General features: G+C 39.9%; 1 protein-coding gene across 2 annotated transcripts in view; it reads left to right on the top strand.

Moving 5' to 3' along the window:
- rabgap1 (RAB GTPase activating protein 1) overlaps window positions 1–20,056 on the top strand; it is a 78,322-nt gene extending 58,266 nt beyond the window's left edge. For both annotated transcript variants that reach the window (XM_058056309.2, XM_058056308.2), the window contains 12 exons: window positions 950–1,024; window positions 2,883–3,008; window positions 3,082–3,225; window positions 3,307–3,348; window positions 3,411–3,539; window positions 4,443–4,535; window positions 6,285–6,395; window positions 8,255–8,359; window positions 8,564–8,647; window positions 13,569–13,640; window positions 16,153–16,368; window positions 17,917–20,056. In XM_058056309.2, coding sequence (XP_057912292.2) covers window positions 950–1,024; window positions 2,883–3,008; window positions 3,082–3,225; window positions 3,307–3,348; window positions 3,411–3,539; window positions 4,443–4,535; window positions 6,285–6,395; window positions 8,255–8,359; window positions 8,564–8,647; window positions 13,569–13,640; window positions 16,153–16,368; window positions 17,917–18,042 — 1,323 coding nt within the window. In that variant the 3' untranslated portion in view covers window positions 18,043–20,056. The remainder of the gene's footprint in view (window positions 1–949; window positions 1,025–2,882; window positions 3,009–3,081; window positions 3,226–3,306; window positions 3,349–3,410; window positions 3,540–4,442; window positions 4,536–6,284; window positions 6,396–8,254; window positions 8,360–8,563; window positions 8,648–13,568; window positions 13,641–16,152; window positions 16,369–17,916) is intronic.
- Window positions 20,057–20,682: the final 626 nt, after the last annotated feature.

The following is a 20,682-nucleotide window of genomic DNA, read 5'->3' as shown; positions in this document are numbered from 1 at the left end:
ATAGGTGGGTTTGGATAGATGGATGGATGGGCGGGTCGACTTTTGGGTGGATGCATGGACGGGTGGGTGGTTGGGTTTGGGTGGATGCATGGATGGATGGATGAATAGATGGGTGGGTTTGGGTGGATGCATGGATGGATGGGTGGGTGGGTTTGGGTGGATGGAAGAATGGATGGATGGAAAGGTGGGTTTGGGTGGATGGATGGGTGGGGGGAGTTGGTGGATGGATGGGTGGCTGAGTTTGGGTGGATGGATGGATTTTGGGTGGATAAATGGGTGGGTCGTTTGATGGGTTTGGGTGGATGGATGGGTGGGGATGGGTGGGTTTTGATGGATGGGTGGATGGATGGATTTTGGGTGGATAAATGGGTGGGTCGTTTGATGGGTTTGGGTGGATGGATGGGTGGGATGGGTGGGTTTTGATGGATGGGTGGATGGATGGATTTTGGGTGGATAAATGGGTGGGTCGTTTGATGGGTTTGGGTGGATGGATGGGTGGGGATGGGTGGGTTTTGATGGATGGGTGGATGGATGGATTTTGGGTGGATAAATGGGTGGGTCGTTTGATGGGTTTGGGTGGATGGATGGGTGGGTTTTGATGGATGGGTGGATGGATGGATTTTGGGTGGATAAATGGGTGGGTCGTTTGATGGGTTTGGGTGGATGGATGGGTGGGGATGAGTGGGTTTTGATGGGTGGATGGATGGGTGGATGGATGGACTTTTCTTTCCACATGCTGGGCAGGGTAAAAAGTCTTCCTGTGGAATGAATGTAGCGTACGTGAGCGTCTGTGTGCAAGAAGGCGACTGTCGTCATGGTTAACCCAGTCCTTCTCGCGTGTTGAGTTTTTTTCCTTCCCTAATTGATGGGCATGTCAGCGTTTGCATGAGGCGTCCAAGCTATTTAATGACCTTTTGTGTGCACGTGTGTTGTGTCTCCTCCCCTGCAGGCCTACTCGGTGTATGATGAGGAGATTGGCTACTGCCAGGGACAATCCTTCCTGGCTGCTGTGCTCCTGTTGCACGTGAGTGGCTTTTTGTTGAACCAAAACCAGCACACATGTTCCATGCGCCGAGGGCTTGTCTGTTTTGCTTTGACGCGCTTCCACTGGTCTTATCGGCAGGATTCCAGTAACAGAATGTTTTTGGTCAGCTGCTCCAACCAAGTTTCAAGTGCAGGGAACAACTGTTTAGTGTTTCCTTCTGACATGATGTCTTTTATTGCTGATATGTTGGCTCCTGATGTTCTTTTGCTGCAACACAGCAATACCTTTGTAGCTGCGGAAGGAGGATCCACTTAAGCCCAAAAGTATTCATACCCTGGCCCGATATTGAATTCAGGGGGAGTTATTTGTGTCTTCTGGCTGGAAATGACACACACTCTTCATCCTTGCAGCGCCTGCTAGCATCATGTAGAGCATCCATTCATACGTTTTCTGTGTCGCTTGTCCTCACTCGGGTCACGGGTACGCTGGATAATCTTATAGAACTGGTCTCTACCTGGGACCCACATTTTCCAGTGCTCATTCAGTCATTTATTGATATATTTGCATGAATTATGTCTTTTTTTATATTTATTTATGCCTTTAGTTTTTTTTTTTACACTTCTCTTTAAGTAATTTTAATTTTTCTATTTATGTTTTCATGGATTTATTGAAATCATTTTTTAAATGTATTTATGGCTTTTAATTTATTTCTAATTTTAAAACTTTTATTTAAGTATTTTGAATATTTATTTATTAATTTCTTTATTATTTTTAAAATTTTGATTATTTTGTAATTTATTTGTGTCATTTTGTATTTATGCCTTCTTAATTAATTGATTTAAATTTTTTACACTTATTTAAATCATTTTTAGATTTTATTTATTGATTTATATTATAATAATAATAATTATTATTATTATTAATTATTATTAATTATTAATAATAATAATAATTATTATTATTATACTTAGTAATTCCTTCATTTTAATGAATTTAGATTTTTTTTTGTCCTTGCTGAGAGCACTCCAGTGTTGGCCATTATTATATTCTAAGCTATAGAAATAATGTACTAATCTAATAAAATATCTCATGAATAATGAATTAACTTGATTTTACAATATGCCGAGGGGGGCCAATAAAAAAATGAGCTGTGGGTGGAAAATGGCCCCCCGGGGCTGCACTTTGGCACCCCTGCTTCCAACTTCATATGGATGATTTGATTTCCTTTTATTTACGAAGCGTGTAAATCATTTTGAATGTGGAAACTTGGGGTTTGATCCGAAATAAATAATGCAAAAATAGCAAATATATGAGCTACTGTATACACGAACAAATGGAGTAGACCACTTTAAAATTGGAATATATATAATACATATACATCAATAATATTAATAGACTGTGCTTTCTACATTTTTAATCACACTCTCTCCGTATATAGATCGAAATAGATCAATATCGATCTATATATGGAGAGTGTTTTTATTTGGAACAGCGGAGTGGATGTTGTTTGTGGTCAATACTGCCCCCTGGCGTTGGGGTTATGTCACTGTATGTTAGGAAAGTGACTGCACTGGTCCAGTTGTTTTTTTTTCTGTTAATGCTTTGGCCTTTTTGTCGTAATATGATAGTTTCTTTCTTTAATATGTTAACTGCTAAAATTACCATATTCTTCCTCATCATGTGATGATTGTTATTCTAAAATAAGCACATGTTCTTGTTAGATTAAATTTTTTTATCTCATATTCTTGTAAATTAATGACTCTTTCTGGTTAGATTTCATCTTTTATCTCTGATTATTTAGAGTTTATTCTTGCAAAATAACTTCGGGCGTGACTTTGAACAACCCCGATTGAGAAGCCTCTTGAGGGTCCTAAGTCAGATGGTGTTTGTGGCTCAGATGCCAGAGGAGCAAGCCTTCAGCGTGCTGGTGAAGATCATGTTCGACTACGGCCTGAGGGACCTGTTCAAGCAGAACTTTGAGGATCTGCACTGCAAGTTCTTCCAGCTGGAGAGACTCATGCAGGTTCGTGTCCTTGGACCGGCGGGCCGCAGCATTAGGTACATGCTTTTTTTATTCATAGTCTGTCTCCAACCAGGAGTACATCCCCGACTTGTACAACCACTTCCTCAACGTGGGCCTGGAGGCTCACATGTACGCCTCCCAGTGGTTCCTCACGCTCTTCACGGCCAAGTTCCCTCTGTACATGGTCTTCCATATCATCGACCTGCTCCTGTGTGAGGTCAGTCCGTGGAATGACACGCCCACACGGTCTTGCTGGTTAGATCTTTCATTTCTACGTTCTCCATTTTCTCCTCCTCAGGGCATCAGCGTGATCTTCAATGTGGCTTTGGCGCTCCTCAAGGTAGCCGTCATTTGGAGCATGTTGGGATTGTCAGACAGTAAAAGTGTTTTCCCTTCTTTCAGACATCAAAAGACGATCTGATCCAGGCAGACTTCGAGGGCGCCCTCAAGTTCTTCCGCGTTCCTGTTCCCAAGCGGTATCGCTCTGAAGAAAATGCAAAGAAGCTAATGGAGCTGGCTTGTAGCATGAAGGTGAGCTCCATTTCAAGACGGCTGACTGTTCATGCTAAAATATCAGTTACATGCGGGGGGGGGGGGGGGGGCAGACTTCCCATGATTTTGACTTTATCTCCGTAGTATTTGGACATTATTGTAGTCCTGATCACGGTGGTCAAGTGGTTAGCGCACAGACCTCACAGCTAGGACACCAGGGTTCAATTCCACCTCTGTATGTTCTCCCCGTGCATGCGTGGGTTTTCTCCGCGTACTCCGGTTTCCTCCCACATTCCAAAAACATGCTAGGTTAATTGGCCACTCCAAATTGTCCATAGGTATGAATGTGAGTGTGAATGGTTGTTTGTCTATATGTGCCCTGTGATTGGCTGGTGACCAGTCCAGGGTGGACCCCGCCTCTCGCCTCAAGACAGCTGGGATAGGCCCCAGCACCCCCGCGACCCTCGTGAGGAAAAAGCGGTAGAAAATGAATGAATGTAGTACTGATAGAGCAGGTAGGTTACATTGTGTATAATATGGGCCAGGTAAAGACGCTTGGCGGGCCTGACGTGGCCCACTGAACACAGTTTTCCCACCTCATGTTAGCCGGTTGTGGTGTTGTAATATTTTTGGTTGGAAAAAATGCCATTTTTAGTGTCTGCATCCAGAAATGCTGGCCGTAGCCCTGTGCTTCTAGGGCATCGCCAGCAGGGGGCACTGTTGGGCTTTTGCAGCTATTTTAATCTGTGGCAGACATCTGGCCTAGTTTACACAACCACAATTTCAAGGTAACTTTGAGCAGTATTTTATTTTTCAGTCCTTTTCCTGAATGAATGATTCGTCCGTGGTTACATAAGCGCCCGTGGTTGCGTAATAGTTGACGTTTAGCATCGGTTTTGTAGTCATTTGTGTGTGTTACTAATCCTAATGGTTGCTCCTCAGATCAGCCAGAAGAAGCTGAAGAAGTTTGAGAAGGAGTACCACACCATTAGAGAGCAGCAGGAGCAGCAGGAGGCTCCCATCGAGAGATACGAGGTCTGTCTCCACGCAAAGCGCCCGCCATATCAGTTAGACCATCAACTTTCTGCTTTGCATAAATGAGCACAGTAAAAAAAAAATGTATCATTTATTTGACGACATCTTGGATGAAAAACTCAACACGATCATATTGTTGCCAAAAAGCTAGGATTGATAGCACGGCTATGCTAGGTCGTCAAGTTAGCATGCACTTCCAATATACAAACTTGGAATGTACTACAGTTCTAGGTTAGAATGGTTTAACACCAGAATACTACATTGGTACTACAGTTATAGGTGAGAATGGTTTAACACCAGAATACTACATTGGTACTACAGTTATAGGTCAGAATGGTTTAACACCAGAATACTACATTGGTACTACAGTTATAGGTCAGAATGGTTGAACACCAGAATACTACATTGGTACTACAGTTATAGGTCAGAATGGTTTAACACCAGAATACTACATTGGTACTACAGTTATAGGTCAGAATGGTTTAACACCAGAATACTACATTGGTACTACAGTTATAGGTCAGAATGGTTTAACACCAGAATACTACATTGGTACTACAGTTATAGGTGAGAATGGTTTAACACCAGAATACTACATTGGTACTACAGTTATAGGTCAGAATGGTTGAACACCAGAATACTACATTGGTACTACAGTTCTAGGTCAGAATGGTTTAACACCAGAATACTACATTGGTACTACAGTTATAGGTCAGAATGGTTTAACACCAGAATACTACATTGGTACTACAGTTATAGGTCAGAATGGTTTAACACCAGAATACTACATTGGTACTACAGTTCTAGGTCAGAATGGTTTAACACCAGAATACTACATTGGTACTACAGTTCTAGGTCAGAATGGTTTAACACCAGAATACTATTTCATGTATGGAGGGCTCTAATAATGTTAAAAAACATATTTAGAAGGCTTTCTATGCTATAACTACTAAGTATGTCCAATATTGGCTTTTTTGCCAAAAACCGATATACCGATATTTTCCAACTCCCCAATTTCCGATAACGATACGGATAAGTGGAACACGAATATGCGGTGGAATGAACGTATGTTTTGTATACACCCTTTTTTTTTAAATCTCAGTTTTCATGATTGGGGAAACAAAAATCAGATACAGATACCAATCGATATCACATTTCTATGCTGATATCGGACATCGCTGATAACTATGAATATATTCCATTAATTCATATTGAATCTTACTTTGCCACCCACTTATTAGGGTGGGTTTGGGACCGATTAACCGCCATAAACAAGAGGTTGCTGTGATATTAAGGGTAATAAAGTCCAATTATTATGGCAATAAAGTCATAATATTACAGGAAGAACATTTACAAGAAGAAAGTTGAAACATGCAGTAATGGAAAAAAAAACATGTATGAGAATAAAGTAAAATTGTGATATGTTTTGTTAAATATTATGAGGAAAAGTAGCATTTTGGCTAGCGTTAAAGGTCAAATATTGTAAAAGTTGTGACAAAAAATAAGGTTGCACTTTTTTGAAAAGCATGTGCCCCCCTACCCCCTCCAACCCCCCCCAGTCTAGTCCTGGATCTCTCTACTTCTGTGTTAATGATGCACAGACACGTTAAAGATTACACAAACGTTGAGGCTGCGTGGATTGTCCTTAACTTTACTGCTGTCCTCTGCAGCTTTCACTTCCTGTCTGCAGAGCTTCCGTTTTTCGGAACTGTATGCCCTGCTTTTCATCCCTGTTTCCTCCCCCCTCAGAGGGAGAACCGTCGTCTCCAGGAGGCCAACATGCGTCTGGAGCAGGAGAACGACGACCTGGCCCACGAGCTGGTCAGCAGCAAGATCGCCCTCCGCAAAGACCTCGACAATGTAAGTGACCACAGCTCCAAAGCTGCCGCTGTCACGGCAACCGGGAGAACCACCGTGTGGACCAAGCTTTGTATTGGCGGTAAACTATGATCTTCAAAATCACATGAAATGCTTCACGCCGCGTCTGCTGAAATTATGAAATATAAAGTGAGGGAGTGACAGGAAGTACGGCACCTGAATGAGTTGACTTTTTTTTTTTTTAGATAAGATGTAATAATAATAAATAATAATAATACATTTTATTTGTATAGCGCTTTTCAAAATACTCAAAGACACTTTACAGAAGAATGGAGTTGAATAAAGCAAGTAAACAGTGGAAGACACACCATAATACAACATTTATTAATTAATACACAGTTAAAACATGAGTAAAAGCGGGGCGGGGCACAGCAGTCTGATATAAAAAGTTAGATATTAATAACAGATTTAAAGAGGTGGGTTTTGAGTTGTTTTTTGAAGGTGGGAAGGTCAGGGCAAGCACAGAGTGAATGGAGCAAAGAGTTCCAGAGGGTGGGGGCAGCGATGGAGAAGGCTCTGTCTCCCCAGGTTCTGAGTGCTTTATCTGCTCCATGGCGGCATCATGCACTTTTATTATTTTTTATCTATTTTAATTATATTTTATTTGATATTTTTGTTCATATTTATTATATATATATATATTTTTATGAATATTAATTAATTCATTCATTTTCTACTGCTTATCCTCACAAGGGTTGCGGGGTTGCTGGAGCCTATCCCAGCTGTCTTGGGGCGAGGGGCGGGTTACACCAATCACAGGGCACATATAGACAACCAACAATTAATATAATTAAATAATATAATTAATAATACCTATGGACAATTTGGAGTGGCCAATGAAGCTAGCATGTTTTTGGAATGGGGAAGGAAGCTGGAATACCGGGGAAACCCACGCACGTATTTTTTGTGCAGTATTAAAAATATGTTTAAGAAATGTCAAATAAAAAAATAAAATAAAAATATATTAATAATTTGTTAAATAAAAATAAATAAATAATTTAATCAAATTTTTTTATTTAAATAAAAAAATGGACAAAAAATATATTAATATGTTTTGAAAAAATGTTTTTTTGACTTTTCTTAAATTTATATTTAATACTGCATAAAAATGTATTATTACTCATTTATTTTTAATTTGATTAGATTTTACACAGCTGCACAGTGGAGGAGTGGTTAGCATGTAGGCCACGCAGTCAGGAAATGGGAAGACCTGGGTTGGATTCTCCACATCTCTGGGTGGAGTTTGCATGTTCTCCCCGTACGTGGGTTTCTCCGGTATTCCTCGGGTTTCCTCCCCTAATTCCAAAAATCCTGCCCTGTGATTGGCTGGCCACCAGTCCACGGTGTACCCCGCCTCTCACACGAAGACAACTGGGATAGGCTCCAGCATACGCCCACCCTAGTGAGGATAAGCGGCATAGAAAATGGATGGATGGATTTTTTTAATTCATTGTTAATCAAACAAATTAATTTGTAATCTTTATTTTATGTGATTTATTTTTCTCATCATGTTTTTTATATCTTTAATATTATGTCACTTCCATTTTAATTCCTTTATTTGTAATAATTTCATGTGATTTCTGTTGTATTATTATTATTTACATCGATCGGATCTTCTGAACATCTCCCCATGAAATGTTTCCTGTCTGTCGTATTTGATTGGCAGATGCCGTGCTCCTTTATAACGTAGAAGTAGACGTTGTAGAGCGGTGATGTACGGGCGTGCCGCCTGCAGATGAATGTATAATGATGATGTATCATATATAATATTTCAGCTAAACGTTGGCAGGCGTTGCTCATCACCCTGTCTCACGACTGAGTGGCCTGTTTTTGTGCGTCAGGCTGAGGAGAAGGCGGACGCCCTGAACAAGGAGTTGCTGCTGACCAAACAGAAGCTGGTGGACTCCGAGGACGAGAAGAGGCGGCTGGAGGAGGAGTCTGCTCAGGTTAGAGAGAAAATGAAGATGAAGATGTCTTCCCGAGCGCATTGGCCTTCCCGACGACATTGTTTGACTTTGCTGCCATTGTGTCTCTTTCACAGCCCCCATCTGTCCTCTGGCTCTAACCTTTAACTCGCCGATATTATTCTCAATGCGTGTTTCTCTAACCTTTAACTAGCTCATATTTTTCCTGGACGTGTGTGTCCACAGCTGAAGGAGATGTGCAGGAGGGAGCTTGACAAATCGGAATCAGAGATTAAGAAGAACGGCTCCATCATTGGGGAGTACAAGCAGGTATGAACACGCTGCACTAATTATCATTATTATTAATGAAATATATGCTTTGGTATGCTTTATTATCACATACTACAGTATTAATTGGCCCTGTAACCTAGAAACCGCCCATGAATGATACGGGAAAAGGCCAAAATGATTCTGTGTCAAAGCCCAGGGCAGTGATACTGATAAACTATAGAGTTTAACCATGTCAGTATCAGCCCCCGTAGCTGTCCACTCAGAGCGCGCTGCTCTGGTATCGTGCCCGTGAAACAACCAATCAGAGAACAGCGCACGAGTGTAAACACACACTATAAATATTCCTAGTGCTTCTCCAGTCACCAAAAAACGCAAACTTGATTAATGGAACTTTAATTGTCAGACATTGATAAGATAAGATAAAATATTATTGTTGAAATATTTTTGCTATTTTTGTGTTTACACTGTTTAGATATAATACATGTAATAAACTGAAAATTTTCTGGAAAAAAAATGGTCTTTTGATTAAATAGTACGTGATAATAAGCTCATGATTAAATAGTATGTTGATAATAAGATCATCAAATGGCTTGTCTGATATCAGGCCAGGTATCATGCCCCCAAGTGTCAGTATCAGCCCGAGACTGAAGGGCTTTGTTATCACATGACAAACCATGTGATAACCTAACCTGCTCCGATCAATTGGTCTTGGATGATATCGCTGAAAACAGACGGTATCGATATCGGACGATACTTGCTTTTAAAAGGTCAATCCCCCACTGCAGCATGTCTGCCGGGTGGGACTTCCTGTTTTTGTGTGATACAAGTTCTGCACACTGCAAAACTTACACGTACATTAGTACGTGTAACGTACATTAACGTACATAACGTACATTAGTACGGCCTTTGGGGGTGAGCACTTGGCAGGGTGGGGTGAGTTTTTGAGGCTGTCAATATAAAGCCCCCGGGTCCCAGCCTGCTGTACTTGCAAAATCCGGGGTTGAGTACCCCTTCAGTACGGATTTGGGAGCATGCAGACACTTTGTGGTACTTTCAGTGCAGGAGGAACTTTGGTTGTGTGGGGCTGTTTTTGACGCTACAAAAACAAATAAGAGCTCGCTAGGGAACGTGCTAACGGACCAATCACACGTGAGGAGTGGAGCGTTGCAGAATGTTACGCTTTTGTAGGGAAACGTTCCATTCCACATGGGAAAATTGTAGACGGAGCAGGTTTTAAGGTGTATTAGCACAGGAAATGTCAGCAGAAACTGTTGTGACAGGAGTTTGACTCCAGAGGGCGCCGATATTCTCTTTCTCGATTGTAACCTTTGCAGCAAAAAAAAGTCTAAGAAAAAGCAAATCTTTTAGTCTTGAGCAGATTTAAATGCTGTATGTAAAGGGGTACTAGTACAGGAAATGCACAATGACTACCTATAGGACAGGAAGTCACTGAAAGTCTCCTCCATTGTAACTTTTACCCATAAAAAGAGGTTTTTGGTTTGCAGAAATACAACCTCTACTGCAGATAAGAATAAGACATCATATACGTAGAAAGTAGAAAATGAGGCAAGTGTGTGTCCCAAATGGAAGAGAAGCACCATCATCATCATCCTCTGTTGTTTATCATCAATATGAAAGCATCCCTGCTGTGTTTCATAAGCAATATGCCAAGATAGACACGTCTTCTTTTATTGCTGCATCAACACGCACGCTGTCCTTCACGTGAACCTGCAACCACTGGGAGCTTCCTTCCGTCCTTCCTTCCTTCCTTCCTTCTGCATTTCCATCCTTCTTTCCCCTTCCATCCTGTCACTTGATGTTGAAATATAACCCCCCCAACAACCTGCCCCCCCCTCTCTGTTATTACCATTGCAGAGGTGTTATGTAACACTCCCTCTCCTGTGAGCAGACAGAAATAGCAGGAGGACATTTTTAGACGCAGACCTCAAGGATTAAAGCACTGAAATGTCATCTTTCCACCTTCAGTCAAATCTTTTTTTCATACTTTTTGGGCAATATGTATTCATTGCTTGCATTTTCCACATTCCGACTTCCACTGCTTCCAACCTTTATGTCCAGTATGTCCTCCATGACGCCATTCATCCCTTCCTGGGTTCAACCGGGCACCATCATCAATCCCACTCATCCATCACACTTTGGGAGCCAAACATCCTCTATTTGACAGGAGTGCTGCTGTTTTTGAGAATCTACTGTAAAAATACTAGGCAAAGATCCTCTATATGAGAGAGGGAGCGATGCTGTTTTTGAGAATCTACTGTAAAAATGCTAGTCAAAGATCCTCTATATGACAGAGGGAAGGCTGCTGTTTTTGAGAATCTACTGTAAAATGCTAGTCAAAGATCCTCTGTTTGACAGGAGCGCTGCTGTTTTTGAGAATCTACTTTAAAAATGCTAGTCAAAGATCCTCTATATAACAGAGGGAGCACTGCTGTGTTTGAGAATCTACTGTAAAAACACTAATCAAAGATCCTCAATTTGACAGGAGCGCTGCTGTTTTTGAGAATCTACTGTAAGAATGCTAGTCAAAGATCCTCTATATGACAGAGGGAGCGCTGCTGTTTTTGAGAATCTACTGTAAAAATCCTAGTCAAAGATCCTCTGTTTGACAGGAGTGCTGCTGTTTTTAAGAATCTACTGTAAAAATGCTAGTCAAAGATCCTTTATATGACAGAGGGAGGGCTGCTGTTTTTGACAATCTACCGTAAAAATGCTAGCCAAAGATCCTCTGTTTGACAGGAGCGCTGCTGTTTTTGAGAATCTACTGTAAAAATGTTAGTCAAAGATCCTCTGTTTGACAGGAGTGCTGCTGTTTTTGAGAATCTACTGTAAAAATGCTAGTCAAAGATCCTCTGTTTGACAGGAGTGCTGCTGTTTTTGAGAATCTACTGTAAAAATGCTAGTCAAAGATCCTCTGTTTGACAGGAGTGCTGCTGTTTTTAAGAATCTACTGTAAAAATGCTAGTCAAAGATCCTTTATATGACAGAGGGATGGCTGCTGTTTTTGACAATCTACTGTAAAAATGCTAGCCAAAGATCCTCTGTTTGACAGGAGCGCTGCTGTTTTTGAGAATCTACTGTAAAAATGTTAGTCAAAGATCCTCTGTTTGACAGGAGTGCTGCTGTTTTTGAGAATCTACTGTAAAAATGCTAGTCAAAGATCCTCTGTTTGACAGGAGTGCTGCTGTTTTTGAGAATCTACTGTAAAAATGCTAGTCAAAGATCCTCTATATGACTGAGGGAGGGCTGCTGTTTTTGAGAATCTACCGTAAAAATGCTAGTCAAAGATCCTCTATATGACAGAGAGAGCGCTGCTGTTTTTGAGAATCTACTGTAAAAATCCTAGTCAAAGATCCTCTATATATCAGAGGGAGCGCTGCTGTTTTTGAGAATCTACTGTAAAAATCCTAGTCAAAGATCCGCTGTTTGACAGGACTGCTGCTGTTTTTGAGAATCTACTGTAAAAACGCTAGCCAAAGATTCTCTATACGACTGGAGCGCTGCTGCTTTTAAGGATTTCCAACAAAAATGCTTTTCAAAGATCCTCTATCACAGGAGTGCTCTGCTACTTTGAAGGGCTGACCCATCATATAGAGCCGACACAGAGCTGTTTGTCATGACCTCCTGCATAAACCTAACCAAAGATCCTCCATATAACAGGAGCACTGTGTTGTTTTTAAGGGTCTACTGCAAAACATTTTTCAGAGATCCTCTATATGAGAGCAGTGCTTTTCAGTTTTTAACAACGTAATTTAAAAACAGTAGGCAAAGGTCCCCTTTCATCTTTTTTTAATGATCTATGCAAAAATGCAGGTCAAAGATTGTCTATTTGAGTTGCAAGCTGCAGTTTTTGAGGACCAAAAACACTTGATAAAGATCCTCTATATAACAGAAACACTGCTGCAAAAATGTAACAAAACTAGCGGAGGAGCCTCTATATGACAGGAGCGCCGTGCTGTTTTTAAGGATATACACACACAAAAAAAAAAAACCTTGTCAAAGATCCTCTACATCAGAGGGGCGCTCGCTCTGCTAATTTTAAGGACCCGGTTCAAAAGCACTAGTAAAAGATCCTCTATATGAGAGAAATGTCAACGATCCTAAACAGTGTTTGTACGCCGCGTTCTGCTGTTTTCACAGTAGGATCGCTTGTCTAAGATCCTCTATATGACAGCACCTCTCTGCTGTTCTATTTTTAAGGCTCTGCTGCAAACACGTAGTCGAAGATGACTTTGACGCTTTGAACGACTGAAACAGCTTGCCAAAGATCCTCTGTATGACAGAAGCTCTCTGCAAAAATGTAACAAAACTAGTGGAGGAGTCTCTATATGACAGGAGCGTCGCGCTGTTTTTAAGGATCTACCCAAAAAGAAAAACACGTCAAAGATCCTCTACATCAGAGGGGCGCTCACTCTGCTAATTTTAAGGACCCGGTTCAAAAGCACTAGTAAAAGATCCTCTATATGAGAGAGATGTCAACGATCCTAAACAGTGTTTGTACACCTCGTTCTGTTTTCACAGTAGGATCGCTTGTCTAAGATCCTCTATATGACAGCACCTCTCTGCTGTTCTATTTTTAAGGCTCTGCTGCAAACACGTAGTCGAAAACGACTGAATGCAAAAGAGCTTGCCAAAGATCCTCTGTATGACAGAAGCTCTCTGCTGTTAAGTACCTGCAGCAAAAAAAAGCCTGTCAAAGATCCTTTTTTATGACAGGAGAGCTGCTGTGATGAGAGAGAGAGACGGGGGGGGGGGGGGGTGTCATGCAGCGTAGATGACAGGATGAGATTAAAGACGTGAAAGCGAGGAGGATGAGGTGGAGAGGAAGAAGAAGAATGAAGATGGCGTTTGTGCTAATTGGCTGTGGGATGCACACACCCGGGAAACGTAGCTCTAACAGTACACAAGTCCAACGACAACACGTGATGTTTTCCTCTTGCAGATCTGCTCCCAGCTGAGCCAGCGTCTGGAGAAGCAGCAGACGGCCAACAGAGGAGAGCTGGAGAAGATACGCGTGAGTTTTTGATTCATTAAGACAACAGTGTCATCAATTATGACATACCAATAAATCCCATAACATTAAAAACATTGCCAATAATGGAAAAAACATGAATGAGGCAGGATTACCTGTACTTTACAGGTGAGCAAATCAAGTGCTCCTTTTTTCTTCTGCCTGAGAAATTAACAGACTGTCGTAATTTCCCTGGAGCTCACTTGTAAACAAACATTCACTTCCTGAGGAAGACTTGCTAGTTGTACCGAATGTGCTATAAACAGAAGGAAAAAACAGCACAGCGTTTGAAAAGAGTAAAACGTTTGCCAGAGACCTCCATGGCGTCACACGGGCTGCTCGGCGCATATGCCCGAATACAGTGCACCTCGCTGGGCCACAGAAGGCGGCTCCCTCCCTTCTGTACTCTGGTTCTGAAAATGGTCCAATGTGACAAGGTTAAATAATCCTTAAAAAAAAAAAAAAAAAGGATCACCCCCCCCCCCAAAATATAGCGCTAATAACAACATGGACTACTGTTGGACCGTAAGCTAAAACTCGACTCTGCAACATATTTACAGCAGCACACACGAGCCTTAGTCTTATTTTACCTTATTATGTCTACTATATTGGGGCGGCACGGCAGACCTCACAGCTAGGAGACCAGGGTTCAATTCCACCCTCTCTGTATGGAGTTTGCATGTTCTCCCCGTGCATGCGTGGGTTTTCTCCGGGTACTCCGGTTTCCTCCCACATTCCAAAAACATGCTAGGTTAATTGGTGACTCCAAATTGTCCATAGGTATGAATGTGAGTGTGAATGGTTGTTTGTCTATATGTGCCCTGTGATTGGCTGGCCACCAGTCCAGGGCGTACTCCGCCTCTCGCCCAAAGACAGCTGGGATGGGCTCCACGACCCTTGTGAGGAAAAAGCGGTAGAAAATGAATGAATGAATGTCTGCTATATTGGGGCGGCACGGCGGTCTAGTGGTTAGCGCGCAGACCTCACAACTAGAAGACCAGGGTTCAATACTCGGCCATCTCTGTGTGGAGTTTGCATGTTCTCCCCGTGCATGCATGGGTTTTCTCCGGGTACTCCGGTTTCCTCCCACATTCCAAAAACATGCTAGGTTAATTGGCAACTCCAAATTGCATGAATGTGAGTGTGAATGGTTGTTTGTCTATATGTGCCCTGTGATTGGCTGGCGACCAGACCTCTCGCCCAAAGACAGCTGGGATAGCACTCCCCGTGACCCTCGTGAGGAAAAAGCGGTAGAAAATGAATGAATGAATGGAGTGTAAAGGTGACTATAGGGGTGTTATTTCATGTCAAGAGGTCTCTAATAACATGAAAATGCATATTTAGAAGGTCGTAAGCAGGTTTTCTACGTCCCAGCTACCAAAATATTCCATTTACAGAATAAGGAATCCTACTTGGCGGAAATTGACTTCACTTTATTGACAGGAAGCATCGTTACAACGGAGAAAAGGTCATTTCCCATTTTGCTTTGTGAGCTGTAAAGATATTGTGGAGGTGACCTTCCGGTTGTCACGCCAACTCTTTGTAAGGTTCGATGTGCTGATCCAGCTGGCTTGTGTTCTGATGCTTGTTGACGCTGTTTTTGGGAAGAAAATAGCATCTTGCGGAAGCTTTTTCCTTTCCGTGGCTGCACAAGGACAAACAGCACGTTTATTAGAGCAAGGACACACGCCGACAAATGCAATAAAGCTGTCAGCGATTGGAAACGGCGGCGGAGAATTAGGGCGCGTGTGCAGTGAAGGATGTGTCGTGTAAAGTTGCCGAGGTGTTAATGAGGAGCGCTCGGCTCACTGAATCATTAAAGATGGCGCTAAAAGTGACAGAGGGCCATTACATTACCCGCCGGGTGCTTCCACGTCTTCCATGATTCCTCTCTCACCTTTAAAGGTTTGAAAGGAGGGACATTGTCCTCCCTCCATGGACCCCCCGTATGATGCAGCAGACGTGGCATCTGTAAAGCTGGCATTTCCAGAAGATTTTTTTTTGTTTGTTTGCTAACTAACATATTCAAAATAGATCCTGAATTAAACATAAAAAGGTCAAAAATATATAATATAAATGTCATCAAATCTATGCTAATTAATGCTAAGTATTGTAGGTCGAATATATTCAATAATAAACAACACAATGTAATGTTATGTATTTAACACATAGCTATAATAATGACATTAAATAATAATTCATAGCACGATTAAATTTTTTTTTGAAGGTAATCATTTTAAATAGAACATTAAAATATGCAAATGTCTGTTTTAGATGACAAAGAGATAATAATAATAATTAATAATAATAATAATAATAATGATTAGTAATAATTAATAAATAATAATAATAATAATAATAATAATAATAATAATAATAATAATAATAATGATAATAATAATAATAATAATCAAATACATACAGCAAATATAAATAATTCAATTCGGCCAAAGAAGTCATCATCTCGAGGAGAGCAGCTTTGGTGTTTTTACGCTGACCTGTTTTTGCTGCACAGGCCAAAGTGGAAGGCTGTGAGAAATGCAGCGGCCTTTTCAACAAAGAAGGCCGAGTCAGGGCGGTCGTAGCAGCGGCGGCGGAGGGGGCGGGCGCTCCCGGGGGCGGCGAGGAGGCGGATGAGGAGAAGGAGGGCCTGAAGAACCAGCTGAGGGAGATGGAGCTGGAGCTGGCGCAGACCAAACTGCAGCTGGTGGAGGCCGAGTGCAAAATACAGGTATGCAAAACACAGCTTTCACACCGTTTATTAGGAAACGTAGTTATTTACGTTTGTATAGTGACGGCCTGGCCACCAGGGGGCACTCTCCCCTCCTTGGGTCTACACATTTCATTTTTTATTGGCATTATCTTCAACGGATGTGCACTGTGATATGAGAATTCAATTCTATCTTTTATAAATACAATATGTATCTATTATAAATACAATATCTATCTTTTATAAATACAATATGTATCTATTATAAATACAATATCTATCTTTTATAAATACAATATGTATCTATTTTAAATACAATCTCCATTATATATACAATAGCTATCTATTATAAATACAATATCTATCTATTATATATACAATATCTATCTTTTATAAATACAATATCTATCTTTTATAAATACAGTGTCTTTTATAAATACATTATCTATTATAAATACAATATATATCTATTATAAATACATTATCTATCTTTTATGAATACAATATCGTTTATGAATACAATATCTTTTATAAATACAATATATATGTTTTATCAATACAATATCTTTTATAAATACAATATCTATCTATTACAAATACAATATATTTTATAAATACAATATCTATCTTTTATAAATACATTATCTATCTATTATAAATACAATATTTATCTTTTATGAATACAATATCTTTTATGAATACAATATCTTTTATGAATACAATATCTTTTATGAAATACAATATCTTTTATAAATACAATATATATGTTTTATAAATACAATATCTTTTATAAATACAATATCTATCTTTTATAAATACAATATCTTTTATAAATACAATATCTATCTATTATAAATACAATATATTTTATAAATACAATATTTTTTATAAATACAATATCTTTTGTAAATATAATATCTATAGTTTGTAAATACAATATCTATTATAAATACAATATCTTATAAATACAATATCTTTTATGAATACAAAAGCTATCTATTATAAATACAATATCTATTACAAATACAATATCTTTTATAAATACAATATCTATTACAAATACAATATCTTTTATAAATACAATATCTATTACAAATACAATATCTTTTATAAATACAATATCTTTTATGAATACAATATCTATCTTTTATAGAAGGATGTACAAATGAAGGAGTGAATTATACAAATATTAGGGCTAGCCATCCATTAAACTATTTAATCGCAATTAATCACATTATCTCATTAGTTAACTCATAGTTCATTGCATTTACTCGCAGATGTAAAAAAGTTTACAATAATTGGGGATGTAAATCTCTTTTTGCAGAAACCCAGTTGATTCACAAAGTACAACGATAAGTACATAAATGTTATGGAAAGAATGTAAATTTGGGGAAAATATTCAATTAGAAATCCCACAGTTTTTGCATGTTTATTAATGCCAGCTGCGTTTTGTCCCACGACTTGAACGCACCTTCTCACGTTGATGCTACGTGAGAATGCATGAAGGTAACATTTGATGACCTTATTGAGTGCTAATGGTCATATTTGTTTGCTCCTGCCGGGACCCAGGACCTGGAGCATCATCTGGGTCTGGCCCTGAACGAGGTCCAGGCGGCCAAGAAGACCTGGTTCAACAGAACCCTGTCCTCTATCAAGACGGTCACGGGCACCACCCAGGGCAAGGACACCACTTAACACCCCACCACCCCCACCCACAACCCCGCCCTTGCCTCTTCTCCGCCTTGACCTGAAACTACCTACAACTGTCTGGTACATCGTATGGAGGGGGCCATGCAGGCGGGGTGGCAGTGAAGGAGGGGGTGTACACGACATCACGACAACCCCCCCCTTCTTTTTTTTTCTTTTCTTTTTTTTTTTTTTTACTTGAGTCCAGCTGGGGCACTGATGGAAGGGGCTTTCAAAAAAACCCAAGAAGTTCCTGCTGATAACAAGCAACAAAAGGAGGAGCCTAACTGTAACCATGGTAACACACACTCCCTCCTTCCTTCCTTTCTTCTTTCCTTTCCTAAAAAAGACTACTGGCACAAACTAAAAATAACATTTTTGGGTACGGAATAGATGCTTTTTTTGGTAATAACGTTATTATATAGAATATACCTTTCTTTTTTTATATGTTTGCTCATCATGTAAAGTGTGGGAATGCATTGCTAATCACAAAGAGAGAAAAAGCACTAAGGTAGTGAATGTGTGTGTGCATGGACCACCTGTTATTGTGTGTGTGTGTGTGTGTGTGTGTGTGTGCGTGCATGAGAAAGAGAGAGAGCGAGAAGACGTGAAGGTTGATGAAGATGACAATGTAGCATACGTGATGCACACAGACGTAAAAACTGATGCCGTTTATTTGCTCATAACCGCCCCCCCGTGTGTGTGTGTGCGTGCACGTGCGTGTGTGCACGTGTGTGTGCTAAAGTGAAACTCCTGTGCTTGCAAAGACACTTTAGAGGAAGACACACACACACACACACATGCAATTACATTTTAACAATACACTTAACTCCCCCATTGGAAATGATGGGAATAGAAATAATCCGTTCCAGGGTCAAACTGTGGCCATCATCAACCCGTTCTGAAGCTTCCAGGCAGTTTGTTAGCATTAACTGTCATGTAAGTGTAAAAATAAGGATGCACTGTTCCTACTAGATTGTGTCTATACTTTACTTTAAAGGAAAGTGCACTTTTTTGGGGGGGGTGGGGGGGTGGGGTTTGTCCATCATCATGATGCGTATGTGAAACATGACCACACACGTCTTTCCCTTTTCTGTGCATTCTAAAGAGACAAAAAGAGCTAGCATGAGGGCGCTAACAGTGCGCTAACGTGCATTGTTAGCTCGCTCATGCTAGCTGTTTTTCTCTTTTTAGAACTCAGAGAAGGGAAAGACGCGTCTTCATGTTTCACGTAAGGATTGCGGATGATGTGTTTGCGTTAGCTAGCGCTCCTACTTCCAGAGCGCCGCACGGGTGGAAGCGTGTCCAAATGTGCACCCCGACTGTGTCGCCTGTGCTGTTATTCTTATGACAAATACACCACACGGGGGTGCTGTTTGGAAACCCCCAAAGTCGTATCGGTGTGTCAAATTTGAGATTGGTAAAAAAAAAAAAAACGATGGTTCATGTTTGTGTTCTATGGTTATCATCATCATGTTTGCCGTCACACACAGGGGAAGCCAAAGAAAAAGCTAAACATTTAGCGGGAGGCTGTTGCGTTACGTCATACCCATGTGGTGCCATCTAGTTTTGGAAGTGGGGGCGGGGGGGTCAAACAAAAATAGCATTTTGACTTGAATTGAATGGAGAGGAAAAGAAGACACTGGCTTGTGTATATTATAAATAGATATAAATAGAAATATAAAGACATGACAATGAGGTGTTTTTGTTTATGGTTTTCTACTCTGTCCGTTCAACAACCTCATGTTGCCTACCTGCTGCCGTTCAATCATCCGTAATTATCATAATAATCATAATAATAATAATAATAATAATGTGTTTTTACGCGTCTGACTGTTGTTCTGTTCCAATGCCAAAAGATAGCTTGAGAATACACAGACGTATGTACATGTATGTTACATAGGGTGTGTACATGTACATGACGTGTGTGTACATGTACATGACATGCATGTACATGTACTAGCGTAGGGATGCATTGTGTTGATGGGCGCCATCATCTTCAATATAAAAATATCAACACACACCAGGTCTGTCTGCCTTTATTCACGTGTCCTCCTAGTAGCTTCTCCTTCTCTTAGTATCCACATTACTAGTCGTATTTTTATATTATTTTGTCATAAAGTCGGTACGTCTTCATTTTTTAGCTGCAATAGAATAGATAAAAATAGCACAAAGTTAAGTTGCTGTATGATGACAAACAAATCTGGCTGCTGTACTTTAAAAATTATGTAAATTTTGTTTTTCTTTTTGCTTTTTTTCTATATAAAAAAATTATAAAACAACATTCATTTGACAAGAAAAAAATAGTAATAATAAATATGATAAAATGACATTATAACAAACATCTAACAGTGATATACAATTTAAATACATATTTTAATTGATAATGAAAATAAAATTCAGTTTTATAAGAAGAATATTTCACATTATGACAATAAATGTAAATATTATACAGTTAAAAATATAAATATTTTAATAAAAACTAATAACTTCTTAAGTAATAATAATTTTGTATTATTAAATGAGGAAACGTCTTAGTTGGACAAGGAAAAAAGTTACATTTTCCAACAATAATATGGTAACATACAATAAAAATTATATTTTAATAAATAATACCCATAAAACTGTAGTATTTAAAGTGAAAGTTTT

Source organism: Doryrhamphus excisus, linkage group LG19 (assembly GCF_037039965.1).
Source record: "Doryrhamphus excisus strain RoL-2023G ecotype Guam linkage group LG19, RoL_Dexc_Guam_v1.1, whole genome shotgun sequence".
NCBI lineage: Eukaryota > Metazoa > Chordata > Actinopteri > Syngnathiformes > Syngnathidae > Doryrhamphus > Doryrhamphus excisus.
This window is presented reverse-complemented; position numbering and strand designations above follow the sequence as displayed.